This window comes from Syzygium oleosum, unplaced genomic scaffold, assembly GCF_021117445.2.
Source record: "Syzygium oleosum isolate NSW1041296 unplaced genomic scaffold, Sole_v2.1 Sole_v2.14, whole genome shotgun sequence".
NCBI lineage: Eukaryota > Viridiplantae > Streptophyta > Magnoliopsida > Myrtales > Myrtaceae > Syzygium > Syzygium oleosum.
The window spans coordinates 7,927,238-7,952,774 of record NW_026607498.1 but is presented as its reverse complement, the minus strand read 5'-3'; the positions used below and the strand labels follow the sequence as shown (position 1 = coordinate 7,952,774).

At 41.3% G+C, this 25,537-nt stretch overlaps 3 protein-coding genes and 1 pseudogene across 18 annotated transcripts in view; 3 read left to right on the top strand and 1 right to left on the bottom strand.

Annotated features, from left to right (window-relative positions):
• The window catches only part of LOC115665245 (uncharacterized), a 43,466-nt gene that overhangs the window by 8,323 nt on the left and 9,606 nt on the right, over window positions 1–25,537 (bottom strand). The gene's annotated exons all lie outside the window — the stretch shown is intronic.
• The window catches only part of LOC115694064 (histone acetyltransferase HAC1-like), a 106,454-nt gene continuing 80,997 nt past the window's right edge, over window positions 81–25,537 (top strand). The window contains exons 1-7 of one of the 9 annotated variants that reach the window (XM_056317820.1): window positions 81–361; window positions 830–1,004; window positions 4,462–4,576; window positions 4,820–5,084; window positions 5,274–5,442; window positions 5,536–5,650; window positions 5,891–6,335. In XM_056317820.1, the coding sequence (XP_056173795.1) occupies window positions 838–1,004; window positions 4,462–4,576; window positions 4,820–5,084; window positions 5,274–5,442; window positions 5,536–5,650; window positions 5,891–6,193 (1,134 nt within the window). In that variant the 5' untranslated portion in view covers window positions 81–361; window positions 830–837 and the 3' untranslated portion in view covers window positions 6,194–6,335. Of the gene's footprint in view, window positions 1,005–1,100; window positions 1,259–1,460; window positions 1,616–1,859; window positions 2,116–4,461; window positions 4,577–4,819; window positions 5,085–5,273; window positions 5,443–5,535; window positions 5,651–5,890; window positions 6,336–25,537 lie in introns of those variants that run through there. The other 8 variants (XM_056317819.1, XM_056317818.1, XM_056317823.1 and 5 more) reach the window with 8 other exon arrangements.
• LOC115663317 (disease resistance protein RPP8-like) lies at window positions 2,230–13,002 on the top strand (annotated as a pseudogene).
• LOC115664564 (probable disease resistance protein RF45) lies at window positions 19,232–24,609 on the top strand. 8 transcript variants are annotated; one of them, XM_056317813.1, is made up of 6 exons: window positions 19,233–20,332; window positions 20,434–20,544; window positions 21,374–23,388; window positions 23,612–23,722; window positions 23,918–23,997; window positions 24,120–24,609. In XM_056317813.1, the coding sequence occupies exons 1-3, from the start codon at window positions 19,321–19,323 to the stop codon at window positions 23,038–23,040; spliced, it is 2,790 nt and encodes a 929-aa protein (XP_056173788.1). In that variant the 5' UTR covers window positions 19,233–19,320; the 3' UTR covers window positions 23,041–23,388; window positions 23,612–23,722; window positions 23,918–23,997; window positions 24,120–24,609. The 8 variants fall into 8 exon arrangements, with proteins under 8 accessions (XP_056173789.1, XP_056173788.1, XP_056173787.1 ...); XM_056317812.1 differs by having other exon boundaries at window positions 23,918–24,006; XM_056317814.1 differs by having other exon boundaries at window positions 19,232–20,332; window positions 21,374–22,096; window positions 22,235–23,388; window positions 23,612–24,609.

The window sequence follows — 25,537 nt, the reverse complement described above, 5'->3', positions numbered from 1 at the left end:
TCTCTTAACTTGTAATGTCAATTCTCCTTGCTTTTTGAATTTTGCTGTGCTTCTTAGAGAGCGCAGGAGTCAAACACCGTAGATGTGATACTATTGGCTAGCTCTTGCACCTTACTAAGCGAATTAAGGGCACCGACCCCGCAATTACATCTGAGCCCCTCCTCCTTCGCGCGTACTCTGTACGCAATACAAAAGGCAGAAGAGTCCAAGCAGAGTCAATACTACGGATAAGGGTTGGATTTCTCACGGGCTCAAATTGAGACGATCGTCGATCGTCCCGATCAATCCGATTGATCCCCGAATTGAGATCACTGCCTACTGCACCGTCGCTCTTCTCGTCGCCGATCGCACATCGCTTCAGGTTAGTCGGTCCCCGATTTCGTCCTCTCTAGCGTTTTGTTTCTCTTACTACCTGGGGGGGGCGGATTCCGTGTCTTATAAGGTTCCTGTTTCGCACCACGACGGTTCTCCAGTCCTTCGATCTGCCTTCCGTTATCAAAAGCTTTGATTTTTTTTCAGCATCCGGGTGTGAATTTTTTTTCCCGATTCTCTCCCTCTTCCCGTGCTTGAAAGATTTTCCGGAAAGTGATGTTGAATGTCGTCTGCTGTTGCTTGTTTTGTTGATGCTCTCTATAATCTCTCGTTACGGCTGCCTGCACTGGTGCCTCGCGGTATTGGGTGTGGTTTGTTCGCTGTGAAAAGAGTTTTTTTTTTTTTAATTAATATGTATGTGAGCACCAGCTCGGGCATGCGTAGACCCTTTGCGAGTTTTGAACGATAGCAGGAAGGGTGAGCGAGATCTTTTTGTAAATTGATTTGATGAACGTAGAGGCAGATATGTCGGGGCATGTATCTAGTCAATCGGGCGCTCAGTTGCCTGGGGTGTCCCACCAAAATGGGAATGCTGTCCCGGATATAGTAGCTGCAGGCGGCGGTGTCCCTCATGCTGCGTTCGGGGTGGACACGGATCTTGTCAGAGCTCGGCGCTACATGCAAGAGAAGATGTAATCTAATCTGGAGCACTTGTTCTTCTTGTGCTTTAACCTCCACAGCTCCATTGGTCCTTGTTTGCTGATTGGACTTTTTACTGTCCTTTTCAGCTTTGTTCTCTTGGCAGAGCGGCATCAGCAGCCAATTAATTACTCTCAAATGCAGAAGCTGAAGGATATTGTTATACGCCTGGAAGACAGTCTCTTCAAATCTGCTCACTAGAGGTCTTCCCATCCTCATCATTTCTCTCCACTTCTTCTTTGTAAAAGTACAAAAAGCGGCTTATGATTGCCCTTTATTGGGTTTTTTTTTTATGGGGTTTTACATTTTACATCTGCGAAAGCCAATAATCTGTTCATTTCTCTTGCCTGGTTTCACCTGTTTTTTCTCGTCATTATTAGTATTCCCTTTTCTTTTTTGGTGAATAGGGCTTGACATTCTTTTGCTCCTATAATATTACAATTATGCAGGATGAGTATATGAATTTAGGCACATTGGAGTCCCGGTTGCATAGTTTGATCAAGCGTCCATCTCTTAATAATCAAAATCCAGTCAATCCTAATTCAATGACACAACGATGATTCCAACTCCTGGATTGTCGCATAATGGGAGTTCGACCATTATGGTGATATCTTCTTTCCTCCGAACACCCTTATTTCAAATTATAGCTGCATAAAATGACATTCAAGTCATAATACATTATTTTATATTCCTTGCTCTCGTTAGCATCCACAAATTATCATAACTTAATGCCTATATTTTCTTTTCCTTCTTTTTCTGTCGTTATTATTTGAGTAATTTCTTTTCCTTTCTAATTAATCACCTCTATCAATACATAGCATAATTGATCTAGTCTTGTTTCCATTCAGCGGAAGAACAGGAGGAGAAGAACGTGAGACATCTGACTAGGGAGAACTCTCTAATAATGAAGTTTCATTACTTGAAGCTTCTAAGGAGTCCTCAACAAATTGGGCATGGTTTAATCGTCATTTCTTGTGAAACCTTATATGTTATGGGATGTTATATTGAATTTGCTAGTGAACTCATGGGATGACAGAGAGATCCAAAGGCGTGAAACTTAATTGTTCATGTGGTAATTAATGGTTTGCAATTTGTTTATGTGCCTGGTCATGTGTCGTGTTAAGTATTCCAAGCTCTATTTAGACAGCGTTTGAGTAATGTTCGATGTTATGAAACTTATAAAGCCGGTGCCCCCTTGTATTATGGAACTAATAAGTATTGTCATGTATCTTGTGAAGAACTGTTTGGTGCTCCTGAAAAAAGTGTTATTTAGAGTTAATTTTTCTTTCTTGTATTTGGCTATTTACCATCAAGTATGCTGTAGTCGATGTATGACTATTTTGTGAGAGCTAAAACACTCTGTTGTCTTGTTTTAAGTAGATGATGAATGTATAGGTTTATGAGCCATCATCTTGTGGGTGCCTAATGTAAGGGGAAGCCATTGTTTGTCCATCAAAGTTCCCATATTGCATATTTCACTAGGCCAATTCCTGCGTGATCGGGCTATTAGTTCCCCCACTCAAGACTTGAGCATGCCTTGAGCCATAGGTATGCTCAAGTCTGCCTTAGCTTCGGGCTCATATTCTACTTTTTGCTGATTTTCATAGCTCATACTGCTAGAAAAGGCATTTGGCTGTTTTGAGTTTACTGTAACTATTAACATCAGCACCAACATACTTTGGTCGCCGCATAGAATGTGTTTGGTTTCAAGACCGCCAATGTGTTTGCCGATAGAGCCACAGTCTCATGCCGACGACGGGCATCTCAGGCGCCACTTTCCTGGAACAATGTCTAAGTGAGCATCGATAGAGATTGAACTAAGTCTGTGTCTATACAAAGTTTATTTCCTGAACTTAGAATTGATTATATTTAGTGGCGTTGCCACAAGCCTAATATGTCGGCTGGAGCTTACTTAAGGAAAAGATCAGCTTGCGGGATTTGGGAGCCATGGCCATCTATATTATCTCCAACCAATACTTCAAACACCAAATTATTAGTTCAACACTCAAGATCAGTGTCTCAACAAAGATGCAATTCAATGAGTTGAGAAACCTGACCCACCATAAAGAACTTTCCGATGTTTTGTTCGCATGTGTGACTCGAAGCCCACGTTAAGATGATCTTGAAACAATAAAATCCAATAGCTGATTACGTCCTGGTGCAGGATCTTGGTCAGTTTGAAAAAAACTCAAACCAACTGGGGAAATAAGTTCAAGTGTGCGGCTGCGTCATGAATTCATTTAATATAAAAACCTATACATACACTAAATGAATTCATTTAATTCTTTATCAGGGAAAAAGAAAGGAGTTGGCTCCAATCCGGCCCTTGCACCTTTACTAGGCGAATTAAGGGGCACTGACCCCACAATAACATGTGAGCCCCCCGCCTTCGCACGCACTGTGTACGCACTACAAAAGGAAGAGTCCTAGCAGTCAAAACCGGTCAAATCTTTGTGTGCAGTTATGAGAGGCCCTTCAAGGAAGGAAATTCAATCAAAGATAAGAAAACGTGGGATTCCTATCCTCGCATCTGATCAGCGATGATTTCTCCAGTAAAAATCCTTCTCAATATTACGGATTTCGGATTGGATTTCGTACGAACTCAAAGTTCGAGATATAATTTAACATAAATAGAATTGAGACCATCGTAAATCGTCGCGATCAAATCCGATTGATCTCCGAATTTGAGATCACTGCCTACTGGCGCCGTCGCTCTTCTCGTCGCGGATCGCACTTCACTTCAGTTTCGTCGATCCCCGATTTCGTCCTCTGACGGGGGGATTCCGGGTCTCATAAAAGGTTCCTGTTTCACACCACTGACGGTTCTCCAGTCCTTCAACCCGTCGTCTCCCGTTATCAAAGCTTTGATTTTTTTTTTCCCAGCATCTGGATGTGAATTTCTTCCCAATTTTTCTCCCTCTTCCCGTGCTCGAGAGATTCTCGAGAGAGTGATGTTGAATGTCGTCTGCTTTTGCTTGCTTTGTCGATGCTCTCTATAATCTCTTGTCACGGCTGTCTGCACTGGTGCCTGGCGGTTCTGGGTGTGGTTTGTTCGCTGTGGATAGAGTTTTTTTTTTTATATGTTGGCACCAGCTCGGGCATGCGTAGACCTTTGCGAGTTTGAATGATTACAGGAAGAGTGAAGCTCGAGCTTTTGTAGATTGATGTGATGAATGTACAGGCAGATATGTGGGGGCATGTATCTAGTCAATCGGGCCCTCAGTTGCTTGGGGTGTCCCAGCAAAGTGGCAATGTTGTCTCGAATACGGTAGCTGCAGGCGGTGGTGCCCCTCCTGCTGCGTTTGGCGCGGACACGGATCTTCTCAGGGCTCGGAGCTATATGCAAGAGAAGATGTAATCTAATCTGGAGCACTTGTTCTTCTTGTGCTTTAACCTGCACAGTTCCAGTGGTCCTTGTTTGCTGATTGAACTTTTTACTGTCCTTTTCAGCTTTGTTCTCTTAGCACAGCGGCATCAGCAGCCAATTAATGACTCGCAAATGCAGAAGCTGAAGGATATTGTTATACGCCTCGAAGACGGTCTCTTCAAATCTTCTCACTCAATGGTCTTCCCATCCTCATCATTTCTTGCCTCTTCTTTTTTGTAAAAGTACAATAAGCGGCGGATGATTGCCCTTTATTGGGTTTTTTTCGGTGTTTTACATTTTATATCTGCGAAAGCCAATAATCTGTTCATTTCTCTTGTCTGGTTTCACCTGTTTTTTCTCGTGATTATTAGTATTTCCTTTTCTTTTTTTGGTGGATAGGACTTGCCATTCTTTTGCTACTTTAAAATTACAATTATGTAGGATGAGTATATGAATTTGGACACATTGGAGTCCCGGTTGCATAGTTTGATCAAGCGTCCATCTCCTAATAATCAAAATCCAGTCAATCCTATCTCAATGACAACGATGATTCCAAGTCCTGGATTGTCGCATAATGGGAGTTCGACCATGACGGTGACAACTTCAGTGGATGGACCTATGAGTAATATAGCTGGGAGTAGTAGCGTGCAGCCAACGAATGCAAACACGGGAAGCCTTATGTCAAACAGAATTAATCCAAAGGCATGTGCTCTCTATAAACTCTTGTTATGGCTGTCTGCATTGGTGCCTGGCGGTATTAGTTGTAGTTGTTCACTGTGAATAGAGTTTTTATGTATGTAGCACCAGCTCAGGCATGTGTAGACCCTTTGCGAGTTTAAATGATTACAGGAAGAGTGAGAGCTTTTGTAGATTGATGTGATGATTGTACAGGCAGATATATCGGGGCATTTATCTTGTCAATCGGGCACTCAGTTGCCTGGGTTATCCCAGCAAAATGGCAATGTTGTCCTGAATATAGTAGCTGCAGGCACTGGTGCCCTTCATGCTGCGTTCAGCGTGGACACGGATCTTCTCAGAGCTCGGAGCTATATGCAAGAGAAGATGTAATCTAATCTAGAGCACTTGTTCTTGTGCTTTAGCTTCCACAGTTCCATTGGTCCTTGTTTGCTGATTGAACTTTTTACTGTCCTTTTCAGCTTTGTTCTATTAGCACAGAGGCATGCACAGCCAATTAATGACTCTCAAATGCAGAAGCTGAAGGATATTGTTATACGCCTCGAAGACGGTCTCTTCAAATCTTCTCACTCAAAGGTCTTCCCATCCTCATCATTTCTCTCCTATTCTTCTTTGTAAAAGTACAAAAAGCGGCTTATGATTGCCCTTTATTGGGTATGTTTATAGTGTTTTACGTTTTACATCTGCGAAAGGCAATAATATGTTCATTTCTGTTGCCTGGTTTCACCTGTGTTTTCTCGTGATTATCAGTATTTCCTTTTTTTTGGTGAGTAGGACTTGACATTCTTTTGCTACTTTGAAATTACAATTATGTAGGATGAGTATATGAATTTGGGCACGCTGGAGTCCCGGTTGCGTAGTTTGATCAAGCGTCCAACTATTAATAATCGAAATCCAGTGAATCCTAATTCAATGACAACGATGATTCCAACTCCTGGATTGTCGCATAATGGGAGTTCGACCATGATGGCGACATCTTCAGTGGATGCACCTCTGAGTAATATGGACGGGAGTAGCAGCATGCAGCCAACGAATGCAAACACGGGAAGCCTTATGTCAAGTGGTGTCATGCAAACACAGGAATCCTTATGTGAAGCCTTATGTCAACTTGAATTGTAAATGAACGTTTTCATTCAGATGTTGACCTTATGTAGGATGTTTTGCTATGTTTTGAAGTTGGGGTATAATTTGAACGATTTTCCTGTTTCCCAGAATATCAATGAAGATATAAACACCTACGCACTGGCGCTGATGATCAAACATTCACTTGGAACTTCGACCAGAAAAGGATGAGAATGCAAAACAATAGGGGATTTATTCACATTTCAGAAAATGTTACAGCTAAAATATTCAACCTGTCATTCCCTATGAAGGAACAAAAAGAAGCAGGACATACGACAAACCTAAACTGTGGACTCTGCGTGTAAGAATGAATCACATGCCAGCTACTCAAGATTTTTCCAGTGATCAAACATACTTCGGAGTAAACCCAGCATCAGGTAAATCGCCATCTCTGCACATGATGCTGCATTTCCCGTGATGTCACCTGGAATCCTGGCAACTTTTATTCCATTTTTGGTGGCAGCGTCAATATCAACACCTTCGTGGAGATGTAAATGTTGGGTACTAAATTCAATTAAGATCTAACAAAACATAGTAATAATACTGACAAAATAAACCAAACTCGGGGAGATTATCACCTTCCAGACCGACACCAGATTGCATTATAAGCTTCATCTGTTTCACTCAAGCTATAGTATCTGAGTCGAGGCGCTTGTTCTTCACCACACAAATATGGTAGTTTCCTATAACATGTGGCACCTCATCTAGGGCCACTCATCAACCTATGAAAATGGAAAACAGATGAACGAATGATCTTCAAGGTGCCGCTAGAGAGAAAATTTGGAAACATATGAAACAGTAAGTCCTTACACTGCCATAAACCCAAGCACACTGATTAACGCGGATATATCTACATTTAAACGTAAGACCGAGCCAAATGTGCAAAGTTGAACATGCTTTCTATTCCTAGTCTGTTATTTATCCAAAGGCATGTGCTGGCGATAATGGGATCATTACGGCAAGTTTAAGTAGGACCCTGACAAGAGCAGATTGGTTTGTTTATTTAGCCAAGTAAAATTTCATCGCTTACTACAGTGTCTCAAAGTATACAATTCTACTATCTTACAACGATCAGAGGCAGAAACGGGATATCACTTCAGTGCAATAGGTAGTTGAAATCCGGCTCTACCAATGGATGTGAAAATAATTGGATGGCATCGAGACCTCAAGTCGATGCAATCAAATCCCTTTTTTCCGCTCAAAACACATCCAGCTAATTCCATCAACCACTTGCAACCGAAGAAAGTGGAACATTAAAGCATTTTCTTTCATATACCGTAGGGGAATCAGAATCACATAGGGTCTGAACCTGGATAAATGGTTATTGGCTCAAGTAGACTTTGGTGTGATTGTGAGACGCCAGGAAGTAGCGCCTGCAAAAGAGGACGCAGGTGACGCCTTCTTCACCGGCTCCATTCCCATTTCCCTCCACTTCCGTTGAGCTTGTGAAGCTGTAACTCGGAGTTAGAGAGAGAGAGAGAGAGAGAGAGAGAGAGAGAGAGAGAGAGAGAGAGAGAGAGAGAGAGAGAGAAGGCAGGGACGTTGACGTACTTACAACTGGGGACTGGTGAGGTGGAGAAAGAGACGGAGTTTGTAGCCTCCACAATCTACACCAAAGCACAGAACATTCCTCGATGACAGACTAACTCATAATCCGAAAGGATGCTATTCAGTTCGATCGAGCGAGCTAAATTCGAGGAAAAGACGGTAACAAATCGATCGCCACTGCATTTTCGACGTAGACTAGCCAATCAAGCCGAATCATGTCCAATCGCAGGTAACTAAGTACGCTGATCGAGTTGAGCTGGGACATGAACGGCAGATATCAGTAGTAAGATAGAGAGAGGAAGCCGTCGTGATAAACCTTGCGCTTCTTCTGCTTCAGGTGCTTCGTGAAGACGACGCTCCACTTCTTGGAAGCATCATCCAGGGCGGTTTCTGCATTTGGGGGGATGAAGAAGAAGAAGATCTTCTAGGGATTTCGAGAGCTGCGAGAGCGACACCGCCTTTGAGAGCTTAAATAGTTATGGAGGGAGATGAATTATTTAATATGAGTTCAAAGGCTAAGTCACTGCACAACCACACCCTTTGCGTGACTTTCTCAAACAAACTTTTGATTCGATTTTAACTCACACCGCGAGCTAAACAAGAAAGCCTATTAACAGGAGAGCATAGTATTTAGCACGACAGCATCAAGCAAACTCATGATTCGTCCTTTAATCAAGAAAACCTTTATACCTTCTCAAGTCTCTGTCATAACCCTCCTAAGAAGTTTAATCACATTCTGTTGGGGGGAAAAGATCCCAAAGCGTCCATCGATAATTTTGTTGGACCCACATTTATGCAAAAGTTTCAGCCATTGAATTATGTGCCAAGTAGGAATTATCTGTTTTTTTTTTACTAGCTTTGGACATCCAATGCGGAATTTCTTCCCTCTCATGACTCTCGCGCGTGTGTTCGGTGCATTTTGTGCGGGATAATGTGACCGATTATATAACCAATGCTGGTCTTGAGATTTTTTGCTTATCATAAGTGATGACTTATTTGCACATCGGTGGTAATCTCTTGGAAGATTACTCCATTCTTTTCTTCTTGGGGTGCTTTTCTTGTGTCGGTGGATATAGAATATGTGATTATCAATGCAATACGCAACTTTCCGAGAACTTATTCCTTTCCTCTCTTCTTTGCAACTCGCAGGCCTATATGTGTTCAGAGCTTGGTAACGCATCATAAGTGAATTCTCGAGTCATTCTCTATCGTAATCTCCACTGATCATTCTCAAGTAGTACAATACCAATGGCCGAATCGGTTGTTTCGTCTGTGGGGCAGACAATAGGAAATTAGCTGCTCATCGACGAGGCCAAATTCTTGTGGGGCGTGGAGGGCAAGGTCGGGGACTTGCAAATGGAGCTGAACCTGATCCGGTGCTTGCTGAGGGATGCGGACAGGAGACAAGAGCACAACGAAGCTGTCGGAGAATGGGTCACGCAACTCCGAGACGTTGCCTATGATGCCGAGGACGTCATCGAGCGATACATCCTCAGAGTCGCGCCAAAGAAGGGACGAAACATCATCAAAGCGTATGCTTGCTTCATGGCAAAGTGCACGTGCGTGCATACTCATGTGGTGGCAACAGAGATCGAGGGCTTAAAATCCAGAATTTCCGATATTGGAAGCAGGATGCAGAAGTATGGCATACAATCTGTGAAGGAAGGGGAACGCGAACACGCGAAAGCTTCCACGCCGAAACAGACTTACGACCATTTTGAGGAGGATTTTGTTGGGAGGGAAGACAATATTAAGGAGTTGGTGAAAGAGTTGTTGAAGGATGGAAAAGAGCAGAGAGTTATTTTTATATGGGGAATGGGTGGTTTGGGTAAAACTTCACTCGCTAGGCAAGTCCTCGCTCTTGACAAAGTGAAGAAGAATTTTGATTGTTTCACTTGGTCTTACATATCCCAAGAATACAACGTGAAAGATATCTTGGTGGAAATTCTTGTTAATTTGATCCCTCATCAAAGAGAGAGGGTTATGAACATGATAGATCATGAATTGTTTAAAGCTCTATACAAGATCCAACAAGAGAAGAGATGTATTGTGGTTCTTGATGATATTTGGACCAAACGGGCATGGGATAGTCTTCGAGCCGCATTCCCAGTCAAGAACACGAGAAGCAAGCTAGTGATAACAACCCGCAATAGAGAAGTAGCGGAGTATATTGATCCTCAAGGTTTTTTTCATGAACCTCAGTGCTTATCGGACAAGGAGAGCTGGGAGTTGCTGATGAAGAGAGCGTTTCCTAAAACGAAAGGTAAGGCTTCTCGAAGGATATTATCCTACCATATAGTAGCGTCAAGATATTATAAAGCTCGTTGAATTCGATTTATGGCTCTTCCACAGGGTTAGCCGTTGGCCTTTCTTCTGTTGGACCAAAAGTCGGTGAAGGTATTACTGTGGGGCAAGCTGTAGAAGGTATCACAATACAGTTAGAGGTGGAGGGACAAAGACAAGGTGCTTGATTATTCAATCTGGTCTCTTGGAAGGTTTAACAATTTATAACTTGATAGCTTGTACTGGAGTTGGAATGATTGATATATGGAGTAATAGGCATCAAAATATTGATATTTGGGAAATGATATGCCTCTTTTATTTCTTAATAGCTAGCAATTGTACTTCTAAACAAACATCCACAACTTTGCTCCTCCTTTCCTCTAGTGAGGATGACTATCGAAGAGGCTTTTATATGGCCAACATAATAAGCGGTTTTGATAGGATTTATGAAATAATGTGAAACCTAGCTATGTTACTTCTTCCATAGGCTTAATCTCAGGTCCACCTTTTATGCATTTGCAAATAGTTGGCTTAATAATAAGATTTGAGATTGTTAGGAAAATCGTGACTCTTTATGCGACTAGAGCGGCAAAATGAAGATTTCACTAGAATCTGTGCAGGAGATTAGTAGCACACTCAAGTCAGGGGAGACTACTAGCACACTCGAGTTATCCTTGTGTTGCTTTCATTTTTCTTCATCAAGCAGGATTAGTGTTGTTATACATTTGCTTGAGTCACGTAATTCAAGCCACTAGTAACAAAGACAATACATTCCATTTGTTAATTTAGGGTTCTTGATCTTTCAGGCATAGATGGAGGCATATATAGGAGCTTTGCCATGGTCCCTATAGTCTTTCCCCTTACAAAAGCATGAATGAACCACGAAATATAAAGAACTATAACATCTTATTTATATATTTAAAACGAGATATTCGTCCTTGAAGTTGTCTTCTTATGATAGTTACATCTTTATCTTATTGCTGAGTTGCAATTTATTGCTTGATATTGTGCAGTAAACACTGACGACATGGAGAGGTTAGGATATGAACTCCTTAAGAAGTGTGGAGGATTACCCTTGGCTGTCTTTGTGCTCGGTGGACTTTTGGCGGTCAACGAGTGGGAAACAGTTTACGAAAAGATCAATTTGCATTTTAGTGATACGAGTGATGTATCAAAAGTGTTAGCCTTAAGCTATGACGATCTACCATGGCATCTAAAGTCATGCTTCCTCTATTTGGGTAGCTTTCTGGAGGATGCAGAAATCCCTGTAACGAAGGTTCTTCACATGTGGATTGCTGAAGGCTTTGTGTCGTTGAATGACAAAGAGAGAGAAATTCCGGTGGAACATGTATCAGAGCAACATTTAACGGAGTTGGTTAAGAGGGGGATGGTTCAAGTACGATTCAACTTGAGTGGAAAGATCAAAACATGCCACCTCCACGACCTCATGCGAGACTTATGCGTCTCCAAGGCCACGCAAGAGAGTTTTCTAAGCATTCTTAACATTCACAAAGACAAAAAGCTGGACGATTGAACTTCTTTGAGGGCAATAAAAGTCGAGTCAACTTGCAAAACACGAAGGCTTTCTCTCAATTTGCACGGGAGTGCTAAAGGAAACATGATTCCGAGCATAAAATCAATGGAAAGGACTATGCTCCACCTTCGAACTCTCATGTTCTTCGGACATGTCAATAATGAGTGGAAGCAATTTCAACCTATTTTCATTAACTGTAAGTTCCTTAGAGTTCTGAAGCTGGAGCACCTTCCAAAGATGAAAGGAAATTTACATAAATCAGTGGGAGACCTAGTCCATTTGAGATTCTTAAGTTTTGCAGGAAGTTGGTTCCAGGGCTTGCCTCAATCTTTGGGAAACCTTGTATGCATGGAATTCTTGAACCTGCATTTTGTATCATGTGATACGGTAATTGTGCCAAATGTGTTGTGGAAGATGACAAGGTTGAGGTGTCTCCAACTTCCCATCGTGTTTACTGTCCAGGAGAAACCCATTGTGCCAAATGTGTTGCGGAAGATGACAAAGTCGAGGGGTCTCCACCTTCCCATCCTGTTTGCCGTCAAGGAGAAATCCAATGGGGATCGGAAGAAATTGCGGTTGGACACTTTGAAGAATCTACGGACATTGAGAAACTTTTGTCCGGATAACTGTGATGTGAACGATGTAGGTAAACTGAACAATCTGCAAAAACTAACTCTTATTCGTTGTCAAGAGTAGGAGATAATTCCAAAACTTGCTGAATTCACTTTAAAACATCTTCGATCCTCATCTTTTAGATTCTCAGGCCGTGATCGTTCATTCACCGAAGGTGAATTATGTCAATTGTCAAGTTGTCACCATTCTTGTACGCTATCCATACATGGAAAAATAGACAAGTTACCGGAGCATAAGAATCTACCCCAGCAACTGAGGAAGCTAGTCTTACTCTATTCGAAACTCGAAGAAGATCCGATGCCGATATTGGAGAAATTGCATCACTTGGTTGTTCTCCTACTGGGGTCTTGGGCTTTTGTGGTAAAGAAAATGGTTTGCTCAGCAGGAGGCTTTCCTCAACTCAAGCAGTTAGTTCTTTCTGATTTGTCTTATTTGGAGGAGTGGAGGGTCATTTGAAGGAGCCTTGCCTCATCTTTCTCGATTGGGGATCAGCAGACGTCCCAAATTGAAGATTTTGCCTCGAGGGATCTCCACATATGATGGTTCGGGAGACATGTTTGATGAGCTTTGGAGGCACCCTGACTTGGGGATAGTGCCCTGGTAGACTAATAATTAATTTGAAAGGCCAAGTAGGGCATTTCTACTCTGGCATGAAGCAGCCGTATAATAATTTTTTTTCCAGTAAAGTTTGTAATGGGCAATCATATGACATTTTGGATCAAATATTGTGTCTATGCAAATGGAGCAATCCTACAAACTTTCTGGTCTTTCTTGTTGGCCGGCGTAGTTGGCAATGTGAGTGCTATTCTCCCTCCCTCTCCTCTCTTTATCTCTCTCTTAATTGTCTCTCTTTACGTGAAAAGAGGTTTTCGTCTTACTTTATTAAATAAATAAATTATATCAAAATATTGATGATAATAATATTGTATTTGCTAATTCATTTGTTCAAGCCATCCCAAATTCTTAAATTTAAATCATAACCGTTGTCTAACATTAAGTTAAGCAGTACGCGCACTAATTGCATCTCTATATTCCTTCATTTCACGCTTGCTCTTCTCTGTTGAGTTAGCACCCTGGCGATATACAACGAGAATAAAGGGAGAGTTCATATTTTTCATAATTTTAAGTCGGCAATAAAATTCAAATTCCTTGGTTGAGCGGAAAAAAAAATCGAATTAATTCGCTCGAGATCGCTCGACGGGGGACGCTAGAACGCTAAAAGACTACTCATTTCCAGCCATTTGTGCGTAATCGTTTCGATGCTCACATCACGCATTTCATTATCATAAATTCCATCTCCATTCTCCAATTTTGCCCATTCTGTTTCGTTTCCTTTTCCCAATCTTCCTTGCGGACTTCAATGGTGGGGAATCTGTCCGTTTCGCTCGCCGTCGAGACGACTCGCGACTTGCTCATGGAAGATTGCCAGGTTCTCCCGAGCGCACGAGGGGACAAAGGGATGGGTGAAGGGCACGCGGAGTGGAGGTGGAGCGAATTCCATCCTCCTCCAGAGACGCTGGACGGGAGGCATGTGAAGAAATACGAGTCATCGCTCGCGGGGTTGAAGACGTCGCCGTGAAAGCTGCATTGGGGAGGACGGAAGATCCGAGCATTCCATTGCGCTGGTCAGATGTTTGACGAAATGCGCGGGTGAGATTAGAAACTGCGGTACCTAAAGCCGAAATTGGCGTGTTGCTTTCGGAATGTGTGATTCATTTCGTTGTACATTTAAGGATTCTTTTATGTGTGCCTACTTTGTTCTTTCCCTTTGGAGAACAGAGATGAAATTGCTGGATGTAGCGAGAAAGCATATGATTACTTGTCGATTGGTGACGCGGGCGGCAAATGTTGCTGTCCTCCTGCGATGAGAGAATTTTAGCTTTCTCTAGCTGGAATTCTGTTGTAAATTGACTAATTAAGTCTGAAAGATAATGTACTCTCCGGCATCAGTTCAGACCTTCGGAGTGTCTCATAAAACCTCTTCTATGGAGTTGCTAATTTATATCCTTTTCAATGGTTACGTTAGTTTATCCAAATTCTGGGATCGCAGACAGATATAAACTTTCACTTAACCACATCTACGTGTCATTTGGCCTGCAAGGTGGGCTCAGCACGGAAACCTCATTTTTGAAAAGGTGCTGATGTAGATAGTAAACAGTAGATTCATAGCGCAAACCCAATGCTTCTCGAGAGATGCTAATGCGAGACTAGACGAAGTTGAGTCATTCCTCGTGGCGTTGCAGATTTCGTCGTCAAAGGTTGATGCTAAACCAAAGAAGAGGGAAGATCTGAGCATTTTTCCAAATGCTGGCCAGGTGTTTGACAAGATGCTCTCGCGAGTTGAAACAGCTTTTTTTTTTTTTTTTTGGGGTGAAAACTGAGAAACTTCATTAATTCAAACCAAGTTTGTTGACATCCAAACATAAAATATCTTAACATAGATTGCGGGGGGCAAAGCAAACAATTAGAAGGGAGTTCATTTTTCCTCTTTTGAAACAGTGTTCGAATGCGTGAAATAGAAGCGGCATGTTGATTTCGGTTTGTATAGTCCAATTCTTGCATTTAGATGAACAACGAGACGTAAAATATAAACTCATAGAGAAAAACGAAAAAGCGTGATTAAGGAAACACCAATTGGCTTTGTCAAAACATATTAATCAAAGGGACGAGCAACATGTAAAGATACGACAAAGCAACGGCGGCTGAAACCGTGAGGCACCTCCTCAGGTTTCGCGCTCATAATTTCTTCAGCTCCTGTGCATCGGTCTTTCTTTACAATTTTTTCGTGCAGCTGTCCATCAAAGCTAAAGGGACCCCAAAAAGACAAAAAGAGAAGAGACAAAGCAATTGGTGGTGGTCGAAACGGGAAGCATGAAGCAAGAAGCAATCTTTTTCTCCGTTCTTTCGGTGCTAATTGTCGAATCTTGCAGATGAGAGTTCACATCATAATCTTATGGTAATCCTTCTCTAAACATGGGGAATGAATGTAAAGAGACGGAGCCTCCCCCCTTTGCTACTTTTGACAGTTTTTTTATGAATTTATCATAATCTAATTAAAGAATGCTTCAAGGACACTCATTAATCATATTTAATAAAGAAATATTTTCATTTGTATTTTACCGATTGTGCAATAGATGAGAAATTTTTCCCTTGAAAACTTCCACATATCAAGATTGGTTTACACAATCATGTATCATATGTTTTTGGGGTATCTCTATCTTTTCAATAAATTCAACCCATTGTCGGTTGAGAGAAGTTGTGGTTGTATTCTTTGTTTCGTCCAGAGAAATTGAGACAAACTGCCAAAACTACAAAAGTGGTCCGTTTGCAATCCGTGCCCCCCCACCGAAAAGCAAGATATGATTCCACAACTTGGTAAACTTACAAACTCCACGAATCCGCCCCCTTTTGTTTCCTTGCTCCTTGGCAAGGTTTCAGCCGAGACGATTTGTGTAAAATGTCTAGCAATCTGTATGATTGTAAACTATACTTACATGGCCAAATCAAGGAGATGCCGGAACACAAGTATTTGCCTCTGCATCGGAGGAGGTTGCTCTTGGTTGGGCCATGGAATTGAGAGGAATGGAGAGTTTTTTTATTTTTTTGCTAGAAAAGGAATGGAGAGTTGCTAAAGGAGCCATGCAACGTCTTTCTCGAGTCGGGATCGATGTCTGTCCAAATTGAGGACTGTACCTAAAGAAATCCACTTATGCAAAACTGAGGAAGACATTGTGGAGGCCGTTGGGAAGCTGCATCAAAGGGCGAAATCGAAACACTATGTCAGTGGTACTTGGCTACTTGCTCTACCTGGTAGTCAAATTTGAAGCAATGTTTCTCGGAAGCTAATAATATTGATAGTGAATTGCTCATTTTGCAAATTGAGTAGCAATGGTAATAGACAATAATAACGTAATAAGATTGATTGGTTTGAAATCATCGTGTCAAATCAAATTTGAAACCAAAAAGCAAAATTTGTTGACTTTACTAGATTTTGCCATACCAAACCAACCCGAATATATCCATCCCATCTTAATTCGCCCTTTTATGCTGTTAATTTTTTTTTTTGAACAAAGCAAATACTAGAACGCAAATAACAAAGCATAAAGCATAGTCTGCAGCTAAAAGCACACTCTCATCTCTCAATAACAGATTTACCACAGTAAACATTCGGCGGCCAATTACTAGATTCAGTGATGAGCACCGGCCGATATCCCCCACTCCATTTTCAATGGCTTGCGGTGCGCGTCTAGATTCAATGTCCTCAGTGCTATCGCCGTGCAGAGACACTAACATCAATATGTTGAAAGAACATATAGCAAATACCTGTAAGGAACTCCCATATTTAAACCTGAATCTAAATCGGGAGAATAAACTCCTAGATCTAGACTTAAATCTAACTCGGGAGAGGAGAGCGATCTAATATTGGATAAATTGTGGAGCCACGTCATGCACATTTTTCTCGATGGCTATCGACTAGATGAATGGTCGAACTGGACTCCACGTTCACCCAAGATCAGCCGCATAAATTTATTTATACACAAAATCTCCCAAAATAGATCAAGAGAAAAAAGAAAAGATGGTCGAAGCAAAGAAAAATTTTTGCTGTTAATTGGTCTCTCATTTCTCTTGCAAACCATTAAATTTAGCCTTGAACTCCAATTTCTTCAAGGGTTAAGATGAACAATCTTGTACTTGGGGCTAAAATTGGCTGCTGACCAGTCGTTGATTGGTTAATTTAAGGAACCAATGTGTGCTTTGGTGCAGGTGATCATTAATTCATTACCCACATCGCAAAGAAGCTCTCAGCCTCTCTTCCCTCTCTATCAGTCGCTTGTCTCATTTCTGTCAACAAAAGGGATCATCATCTACAATCACGTAGTCCGACGTCATCGTCGCCACAATCACCAGGAATGTCGTTACGGTCTAAAAAATATTAACAGTTCCCTCCAGTTTACGGTCTCAAAATAGTTGAGACTCCTTAACTTTGATGCACTAAACTAAAATCCCAATCCTCATTCTTATCGTGGGCTGACCACCTAAAAATACGGTTCCATAAAATCACTTTTTCTTTCGAATTTAAGAATCTCAAATTACACAAAATGCAAAATCATCACCTTAACAACTCTCTGTTTCTTGTTTGGTTAGAGCTTTGGGAGCATTTCAAGTTACAAACTGGGAGGTCGCCGGTTAATGTCACCAATTGCATGCAAATTTCTCTGGGTCAAGCCAATTGCATAGACTGAAGGCATGAACTCAACGAATATAGCATGTTGCGATCCCATGTTAAAGTATTCAATGATGGAGCTTTTTATGGGCATTATATACATGTGGTCCTTTTGCATTTAACTAATTGTTTTTAAGCTTTTGGATTATAATTTTTAATACAGTATCGTAGATAACCACCACACTTATATTTTAGAATCAAAATATTTGACTATCAACTCGCCGCAAAATTACTATAGCACATCACTAAATTTTCAGAATGTGAGAAGTGCATATATAGAGTTTCCAAATTTTATGGGCGGGTTCGATCATGGCAACTTATCTTTAATTTTGTGGAGTTGAATTTAATTAACATGGACGAGTTGACTGATTTGTGTGTGTTTCTTAGATAGTACGAGCCTTGATAAATCTTATAGTAGATATAATCTGGGATGGCTTGTTTCCCAACACAAGAAACCAAAATGTTGCTATCAGTGTTAGCCCATGGGAAACCAATCTTTTGACTTCACGTAAAGCAGATGCTTAATTGACGGCAGATAAAAGCTGTTGGCCCATGAGAAACGAATCTTTTGACGAGGCATAAAGCTGTTCGCCATGATAAGCCCATCTTTTGACTGCCCATAGAACAAAAGGTTGATGCTGAATTACTGCCATTAGCCCATGCGAAACAAATCTTCTTTGGACATAAAGCAAAAATATGATTCTGAATTATTGATCTTTGCCCGGGTGATACGAATCTTTTGACGGTACATAAAGCAAAAATGCAATGCTGAATTATTGCTTTTAGCATATGTGCCATTACCTGTATCTATATGCCATCGCCTAGATACAGTTAGCTGTGGAGAGTGATGATGATGACGATGAAGATGATGAGGTCATTGACCCGATCCCAATATTATAACTGGACAATAATCATTCTGAGTTATTGTTTTTGGCTCCGTCGTAGGATTGGTAGCGGATCGTTCGGAGAGATCTACCTCTGTGGAATGCTTGCTAACTGATGCTCGGTTTTTGCTTTATCCATTCTGCTTTTAGTTTGATTTTGTTTGAACTTTTCCGCGAATTTATTTCAGGTTCTAAAATTCAGACGAACAAGAAAGTCGCAATTAAGCTTGTGAGTGGCCCTTTCCCATTTGAATTGACCCTATTTCTTTCTCTAGTTTTTGTACGTTTTAGTTTTTTTTAGCATTGTAGTAGTCATTGCATCCGTGTTTAGTGGATTTAAAATTTCGATGTTTTATTTTTACGTTCTTTAAGGCAATATGGATTATGCTTTGTTCCGTTTTTTTTTCTTGGGTTGTTCGAATGACAAAGATATTAGTTCACTTGCTTCCAGCAATTCGGCGGTGCTAACTTTTATAGCGCGTAGTTGAGATCGGCTATGGAGCTAGCCTGAGGAAGACTGATTATGACAGGCTTTCGTTCTGCTTTTTTCACCATACATTGAAGACAAACTCACCATGAGATAGCCTTTAACAAGAAAGCATCATATTCGTGATTGCTGTCAAGCAAATTCATGATTCCTCCTTCAAACAAGAAAGCCTTTATATCTTCTTTAGATTGCCGTCATAACCCTTTTGACAAGTTTAATTACATTCTGTTGGGGTGATTTTCTTGCGTCTGTAACTATAGCTACAAAACATTTCTCCTACCTGAGAATATATGCCTGTAGACTTCCCCATTACTCCATTCTTTTCTTCTTCGGGTGATTTACTTGCATCGGCGGATATAGATTAGGTATAATCAATGCAACAAGCAACTTTCTAAGTAGTTATTCCTTTTCTCTCTTCTATGCAACTTACAGGCCTATATGTTCAGAGCTTGTTAACGCATCAGGAGCGAATTCTCAAGTCATTCTTTATCATAAATCTCCACTGATCATAATCTAAGTAGTGCAATACCAATGGCCGAGTCTGTTGTTTCGTCTGTGGGCCAGACAATAGGAAAGCTGCTCATCGACGAGGCCAAATTCTTGAGGGGCGTGGAGGGCAAGGTCGAGGACCTGCACAGGGAGCTGAGGCTGATCCAGTGCTTGCTAAGGGATGCGGATGCGAGACGAGAGCACAACCAAACTGTTGGAGAATGTGTTGCACAACTCCGAGACTTTGCCTATGATGCCGAGGACATCATCGAGAGATACATCCTCAGAGTCGCGCTGAAAAAGGGACAAAACATCATCAAAGCGTATGCTTGCTTCATGGCGAAATGCGCGTGCATGCAGGTTCATGTGGTGGGGACAGAGATTGAGGGCTTAAAATCTCGCATCTCCAATCTTAGAACGAGCATGCTGGCTTTTGGCACACAACCTGCGAATGAGGGTGAACACAAACGCACGAGAGCTTCGATGCTGAAATGGAACTATGAACATTTCAAGGAGGATTTTGTTGGGAGGAAAGATAGTATTGAGGAATTGGTGAAAGAGTTGTTGAATGACGGAAAAAAGCACAGCGTTATTTTTATATGGGGAATGGGTGGTTTGGGTAAGACCTCACTCGCAAAGAAAGTCGTCGCTCATGACAAAGTCAAGAACAATTTCGATGGTTTCGCTTGGGCTTGCATATCTCAAGAATACCACATGGGAGATATCTTGGAGGGAATTCTTGTTAAGTTGATCCCTGATCAAAGAAAGAGGGTTATGGAGATGAAAGATGACGAATTGTTCAAAACTCTATATGAGATTCAGCAAGAGAAGAGATGTATCGTGGTTCTTGACGATATTTGGACCAAAGAGGCATGGGACAGTCTTCGAGCTGCATTTCCGATTGAGAACACAAAAAGCAAGCTATTGATAACGACCCGCAATAGAGACGTAGCGGAGTACATAGATCTTCAAGGTCTTTTCCATGAACTTCGATGCTTATCAGACCAGGAGAGTTGGGATCTCCTAAAGAAGAGAGCGTTCCCTGAAATGAAAGGTAAGGCATTTTCAAGGTTATTATCCTAACATATAGTAGCTTCAAGAGATTATAATGCTTGTTTGATTTTCGATTTATGGTACTTCTATTGTTATTGACAGGATTAGATATTGAACTCTCTTCTGTTGGACTTGGAGTTGGTCAAGGTATTACAACGGGCCAAACTGTAAAACGTATCGCAAGACAGTCAGAGACGGAGGGACAACTACCAGGTACTTCATTGCTCAGTTTGGCCTTTTAGAAGCTTTAATAATTTATGAATCGATAGTTATAGTGAAGTTCAAATGATAAATATATCGAGTGTTAGGCATCATAATTTCAATATTTGGGGAATCGGATGCCCCTTTTGTTTCTTAATAGCTAACGACTGTACCTCTGAACCAACATTTAGAACTTTGCTCCTCCTTTCCTCTGACGAGGATAAATACAAAGAGGCATTTATATGGCCAACATAATAAGCGATTTTGACAGATTTGTGAAATAATGTGAAGCCCAGCCACGTTAGTTCTTCCATAGGCTCAGGTCCGCCTTTTTTGCATTTGTGAATAGTTGGTTTTACAAAAAGAGTTGGGATAATAAGGAAAATCGTGAATCGTTAGGCGACAAAATAGAGCGGCAACATGGAGATTTTAGTAGAATTGGTGTGGGAGATTAGTAGCACACTAAGTCACATAAGATTACTTGCACTTTCGATTTATCCCCTGCGTTGTTTTCATTTTTCTTCATCAAGTAGGAGTATTGTTGTCATGCATTTGTTTGAGTCACTTAATTCAAGCGACATATAACAATGACAATACATTCCACTTGCTGATTTAGGGTTCTTGATCTTCAAGGTGAAGACGGAGGCATATAGAGGAGCTTTGTTGTGGTCCCTATAGTCTTTCCCCTTACAAAAAGCATAAATGAACCACAAATTATAAAGAACTATAACATCTTATTTATATAGCTAAATGCAAATATTTGCACTTGAAGTTATCTTCCTATTACAATTGCATCTTCCTATGATTGCTAAGTTGCATTTTGTTGCCTGAAATTGTGCAGTAATTACTGAACACATGAAGACTATAGGAGATGAACTCCTTAAGAAGTGTGGAGGATTACCCCTGGCTGTCATTGTGCTTGGTGGACTTCTGGCGGTCAACGAGTGGGAGACGGTTTACAAAAAGATCAATTTGCATTTTGGCGATAAGAGTGATGTGTCAAAAGTGTTGGCCTTAAGCTATGACGATCTACCATGGCATCTAAAGCCATGCTTCCTGTATTTGGGTAGCTTTCCGGAGGATGCAGAAATTCCCGCAACAAAGGTTCTTCACATGTGGATTGCTGAAGGCTTTGTGTCGCTGAATCTATATGACGAAGAGAGAGAAATTCAAGTGGAAGATATAGCAAAGCAATATTTAATGGAGTTGGTTAGCAGGGGGATGGTTCAAGTACGATTCAACTGGAGTGGAAAGATCAAAACCTGCCACCTTCACGACCTCATGCGAGACTTATGCATCTTTAAGGCTACGCAAGAGAGTTTTCTAAGCATTTTTAACATTCGGCAGGACAATGAGACGGAGGATTGTTCTTCTTCGACAGCAATAAAAGTCGAGTCAACTTGCAAAATACGAAGGCTTTCGCTCAATATGCACGAGAGTGCCGAAGGAAACATGTTTTCGAGCATAAAACCAATAGAAAGGACTATACTCCACCTTCGAACTTTCATGTTCTTCGGATTTGTCCAAGGGAAGTGGAAGCAATTTCAACCAATTTTTATCAATTGTAAGTTTCTCAGAGTTCTGAAACTGGAGGATCTTTCTGGTATGAGAGGAAAATTACCTAAATCAGTGGGAGACCTAATCCATTTAAGATTCTTAAGTTTAGCGGGAAGTGATATTAAGGACTTGCCGCAATCTATAGGGAACCTTATATGGATGGAATTTTTGGACCTGCGTGTGGCTTCATCTGCTTGGGTAATCGTGCCAAATCTGTTGCGTAAGATGAGAAGGTTGAGGTGTCTCCACCTTCCCACCTTTTTTGTTGTCAAGGGGAAACTTCATGGAGAGCGGAAGAAGTTGCGGTTTGACACTTTAAAGAATTTACGGACACTGATAAACTTTAATCCGTTTAATTGTGATGTGAACGATATAGGCAAACTGACTAATTTGCAAAAACTGACCGTCGATGGTGGCAAGGAGTTGGAGATAATGCCACAACTTGCTAAATTCGCTTTGAAACATCTTCGAACCTCATCTTTTATGTTCATCAGCCGACATCCTGACTCGTTCACTGAAGGTGAATTGAGTAAAATGTCAAGCTATCCATATTCCTGTAAGCTGTGGATAAGGGGAGACATAGAGAAGTTACCAGAGCATAGGAATTTACCCCAGCAGCTGAGGAAGCTGGTCTTATTGAAGTCTTTTCTGGAAGAAGATCCGATGCCAATATTGGAGAGATTGCAGCACTTGGTTGTTCTCATGCTGGGGCGTTGGGCTTTCACTGGGAAGGAAATGGTTTGCTCCGCGGGAGGCTTTCCTCAACTCAAGCATTTAGGTCTTTATTATATGGAGAATTTGGAGGAGTGGAGGGTGGCTGAAGGAGCCATGCCTCATCTTTCTCGATTAGGGATCATCGAATGTCCCAAATTGAGGACGGCGGTGCCTCGAGGAGTCCACACCTACGACAGTTCTCAAGAAATTTGGGATGAGCTTCGTAAGACGATGTGAGATAGAGAGATATTGATGTGGGTGGTCAGGGGTGGCCTCAGCTGTCTTGTGGGTTGTCAGGGGGTGGGCTTGAGGACTTCAGTGGGGAAATCTGTTTGTTTCGCTCGCCGTCGAGATGCGTCGCGACTTTGCTCATGGAAGATTGCAAAGTTCTCGCTGAGGAGGTGCAGCGAATTCAATGCGATGCTTCTCCAGAAGACAGCTGATGGGAGGCATATACGAAGAGAATAAGGGTCATCGCTTGTGGTGTTGAAGACGCCATCGTGAAAGCAGCTTGCTTTGGCGAGGAGAGGAGAGCAGATTCGATCATTTCCATAGTGCTGGTCAGATGTTTGACGAAATGCGCATGTGAGTAGATACTGGGGGTAACATAAATCTGTTGTGCAATCGATTTCTTTGTATATAGACACAATGACGAGGAATACAACAGTGCATTATTGCGCACATCCCAGTCTCCTACATTTTTTTTTTGTTATCATCAGTATCCTACTCTCCTTCATGTAAGGCTACAGGATGTACTTAAAAGATTCTTTTATGTGTGCTTACATTACTCTTTCCATTTGAACAACAGCGATGAAATTGCTGGATGTAGCAAGAAAACAATATGATGATGCCAATTGGTGACGCTCGGCAATTGTTGATGCTCTCCTGTGACCGAGAACTTGCGGTATATATCGAGGAGGTAAACATTATGAGAGGATTTTGGCTTTCTCTGCCTGGAATTGTATTCTCGATTGACCAATTAAGTCAAAAAGATAATATCCGCTCCAGCATCAGTTCAGACCTTCGAAGGGGTCTCATAAAATCTCTTTTATCAAGTTGCTAATCTATGTCCTCTTCAACTATTATGATTGTTTATCTTCTTTTGGAATCACAGACTGATGTTAAACTAACACTTACCACATCGATGTGTCATTTGGCACTTGTTGTCACTCTGCTGAGTTCAAACTTGGCAAGGTGTGCTCGGTAATGAAGCCACGTGCTTGAAAAAGTGTTTCGTAGTATGTGGAAGAATTTATCCACGTAAAAGCTACATTGTGGAGCCTGACCAATTACATATGTTATCTGTTGGACTGCAGGAGCATCCCGAGTGGCAGATTAAGAGCAGGTTTGTGTATTTTCAAAAGCGCAAGAATCTGCATCTTCGAAGGAAATTCCTTCCCTGCAGCTTAGTATGACGTTGAGTTACGCAAGAGAGCCGGAGCAGATTGTTTAGGATCTACTGCAGTGCATGGTGGTTTGCACTGATATTTGCACACTTTGAAGATTGGTTATTTTGTACTAATGGCATCTCATCCCTCTTGCCCATTTCGAAAAATTTGATATTTATTTTTAGTGCTCATAACCATTTCATTGTTGACCACAATTTTGCATTTGATTAGTAGGATATTTTCCTTGTCTTACCTACTTACTTGGAAGAATCAGAAACCAAAATCAGTGTTGTCACATGGAGATGGACAACATAAAGAATGTATACGTCGCTCTTAAAATATCTAACCCTACGAATAGGCCTAGATACAATTAGGTTTAATTTGTTATAGGAGAATCGAATCTATGCACACTTGGTGACATCAATTGTCTTCGTTGGTCAAAGAGTTGCAAAGCATTGGCGTAGGAAGGCCAACGAGGGATGCTTGTGTCCAGTTCAATTTTTAGTTCAGTGGGTTGAAATAGTCACCCGCTGCGGGCGTTTGCTTACTTTTGATTGTTGGTATTCCTGTGCTTACTCTTGATCGTTGGTATTCCGAAGAGACGACATAGGAAAATCATATTAGAAATTTCTTTTCCCTTTATTTTTTCCCAAACTCCAGATTGAGCTCTGTGAACATGTGATTTCGATTTCTACATTTGCTTCATAAAGCTCTCAAGGCTGAGCAGAATCAATGAATCTGGGGTGTGCAATTTGGTAGAGTTTTGCATGATCCATGTTGTAGCCTTTGCATGGTAAAATCGTCGCTAAATGCCGTTGCCCCTCTCTGATAACTAATGGTCCGCCTCTTCTAAATCATGGTGTTATGATGAATTGACTCCTTGCTGTTGGTATGTGACCATCATCGACAAATCTCATCATATCGTATGATGATGTAATAACAAACGTCCGATTAGGAATTCCCAACCCCCCCAAATGTTTCCAATTTCTTAAGACTTATTTTCTTGTTTATTCCATCATTTTTCAAATTATCGTTGGCTTTTCTTGTTTCATTTCAAGTAGGCGCTTCTGCTCCACAGGGCACGTTTTGTTTCCATCTTTCCATGTAGTCTTGCTCGATCTTCAAGGTGACGATATTAATAAAAAGTTGACGAGTGCAAAGATTTTGCCACCTCACTTCGAATTGGGTTGACAGGATCTTTTGCAAAACCGCACTTTCATTGGATTTGCATGCACAGTCGACCACCAGCGAATGCTTGAGACCTGTAGAGAAGATGTACGACATAAGCTAGAGTTGGTTTATGGTGAGAAAGATGAAATGTCATTCGGTTGCTGAATTGAATGTGT

Excerpts from the sequence above, each read along its gene's own strand:
- LOC115664564 (XM_056317811.1), top strand. The coding sequence starts at position 19,321 with ATGGCCGAGTCTGTTGTTTCGTCTGTGGGCCAGACAATAGGAAAGCTG. Across the intron at positions 20,333-20,433 it reads AGCGTTCCCTGAAATGAAAG|GATTAGATATTGAACTCTCT; the intron begins GTAAGGCATTTT and ends TGTTATTGACAG. Across the intron at positions 20,545-21,373 it reads GACGGAGGGACAACTACCAG|TAATTACTGAACACATGAAG; the intron begins GTACTTCATTGC and ends GAAATTGTGCAG.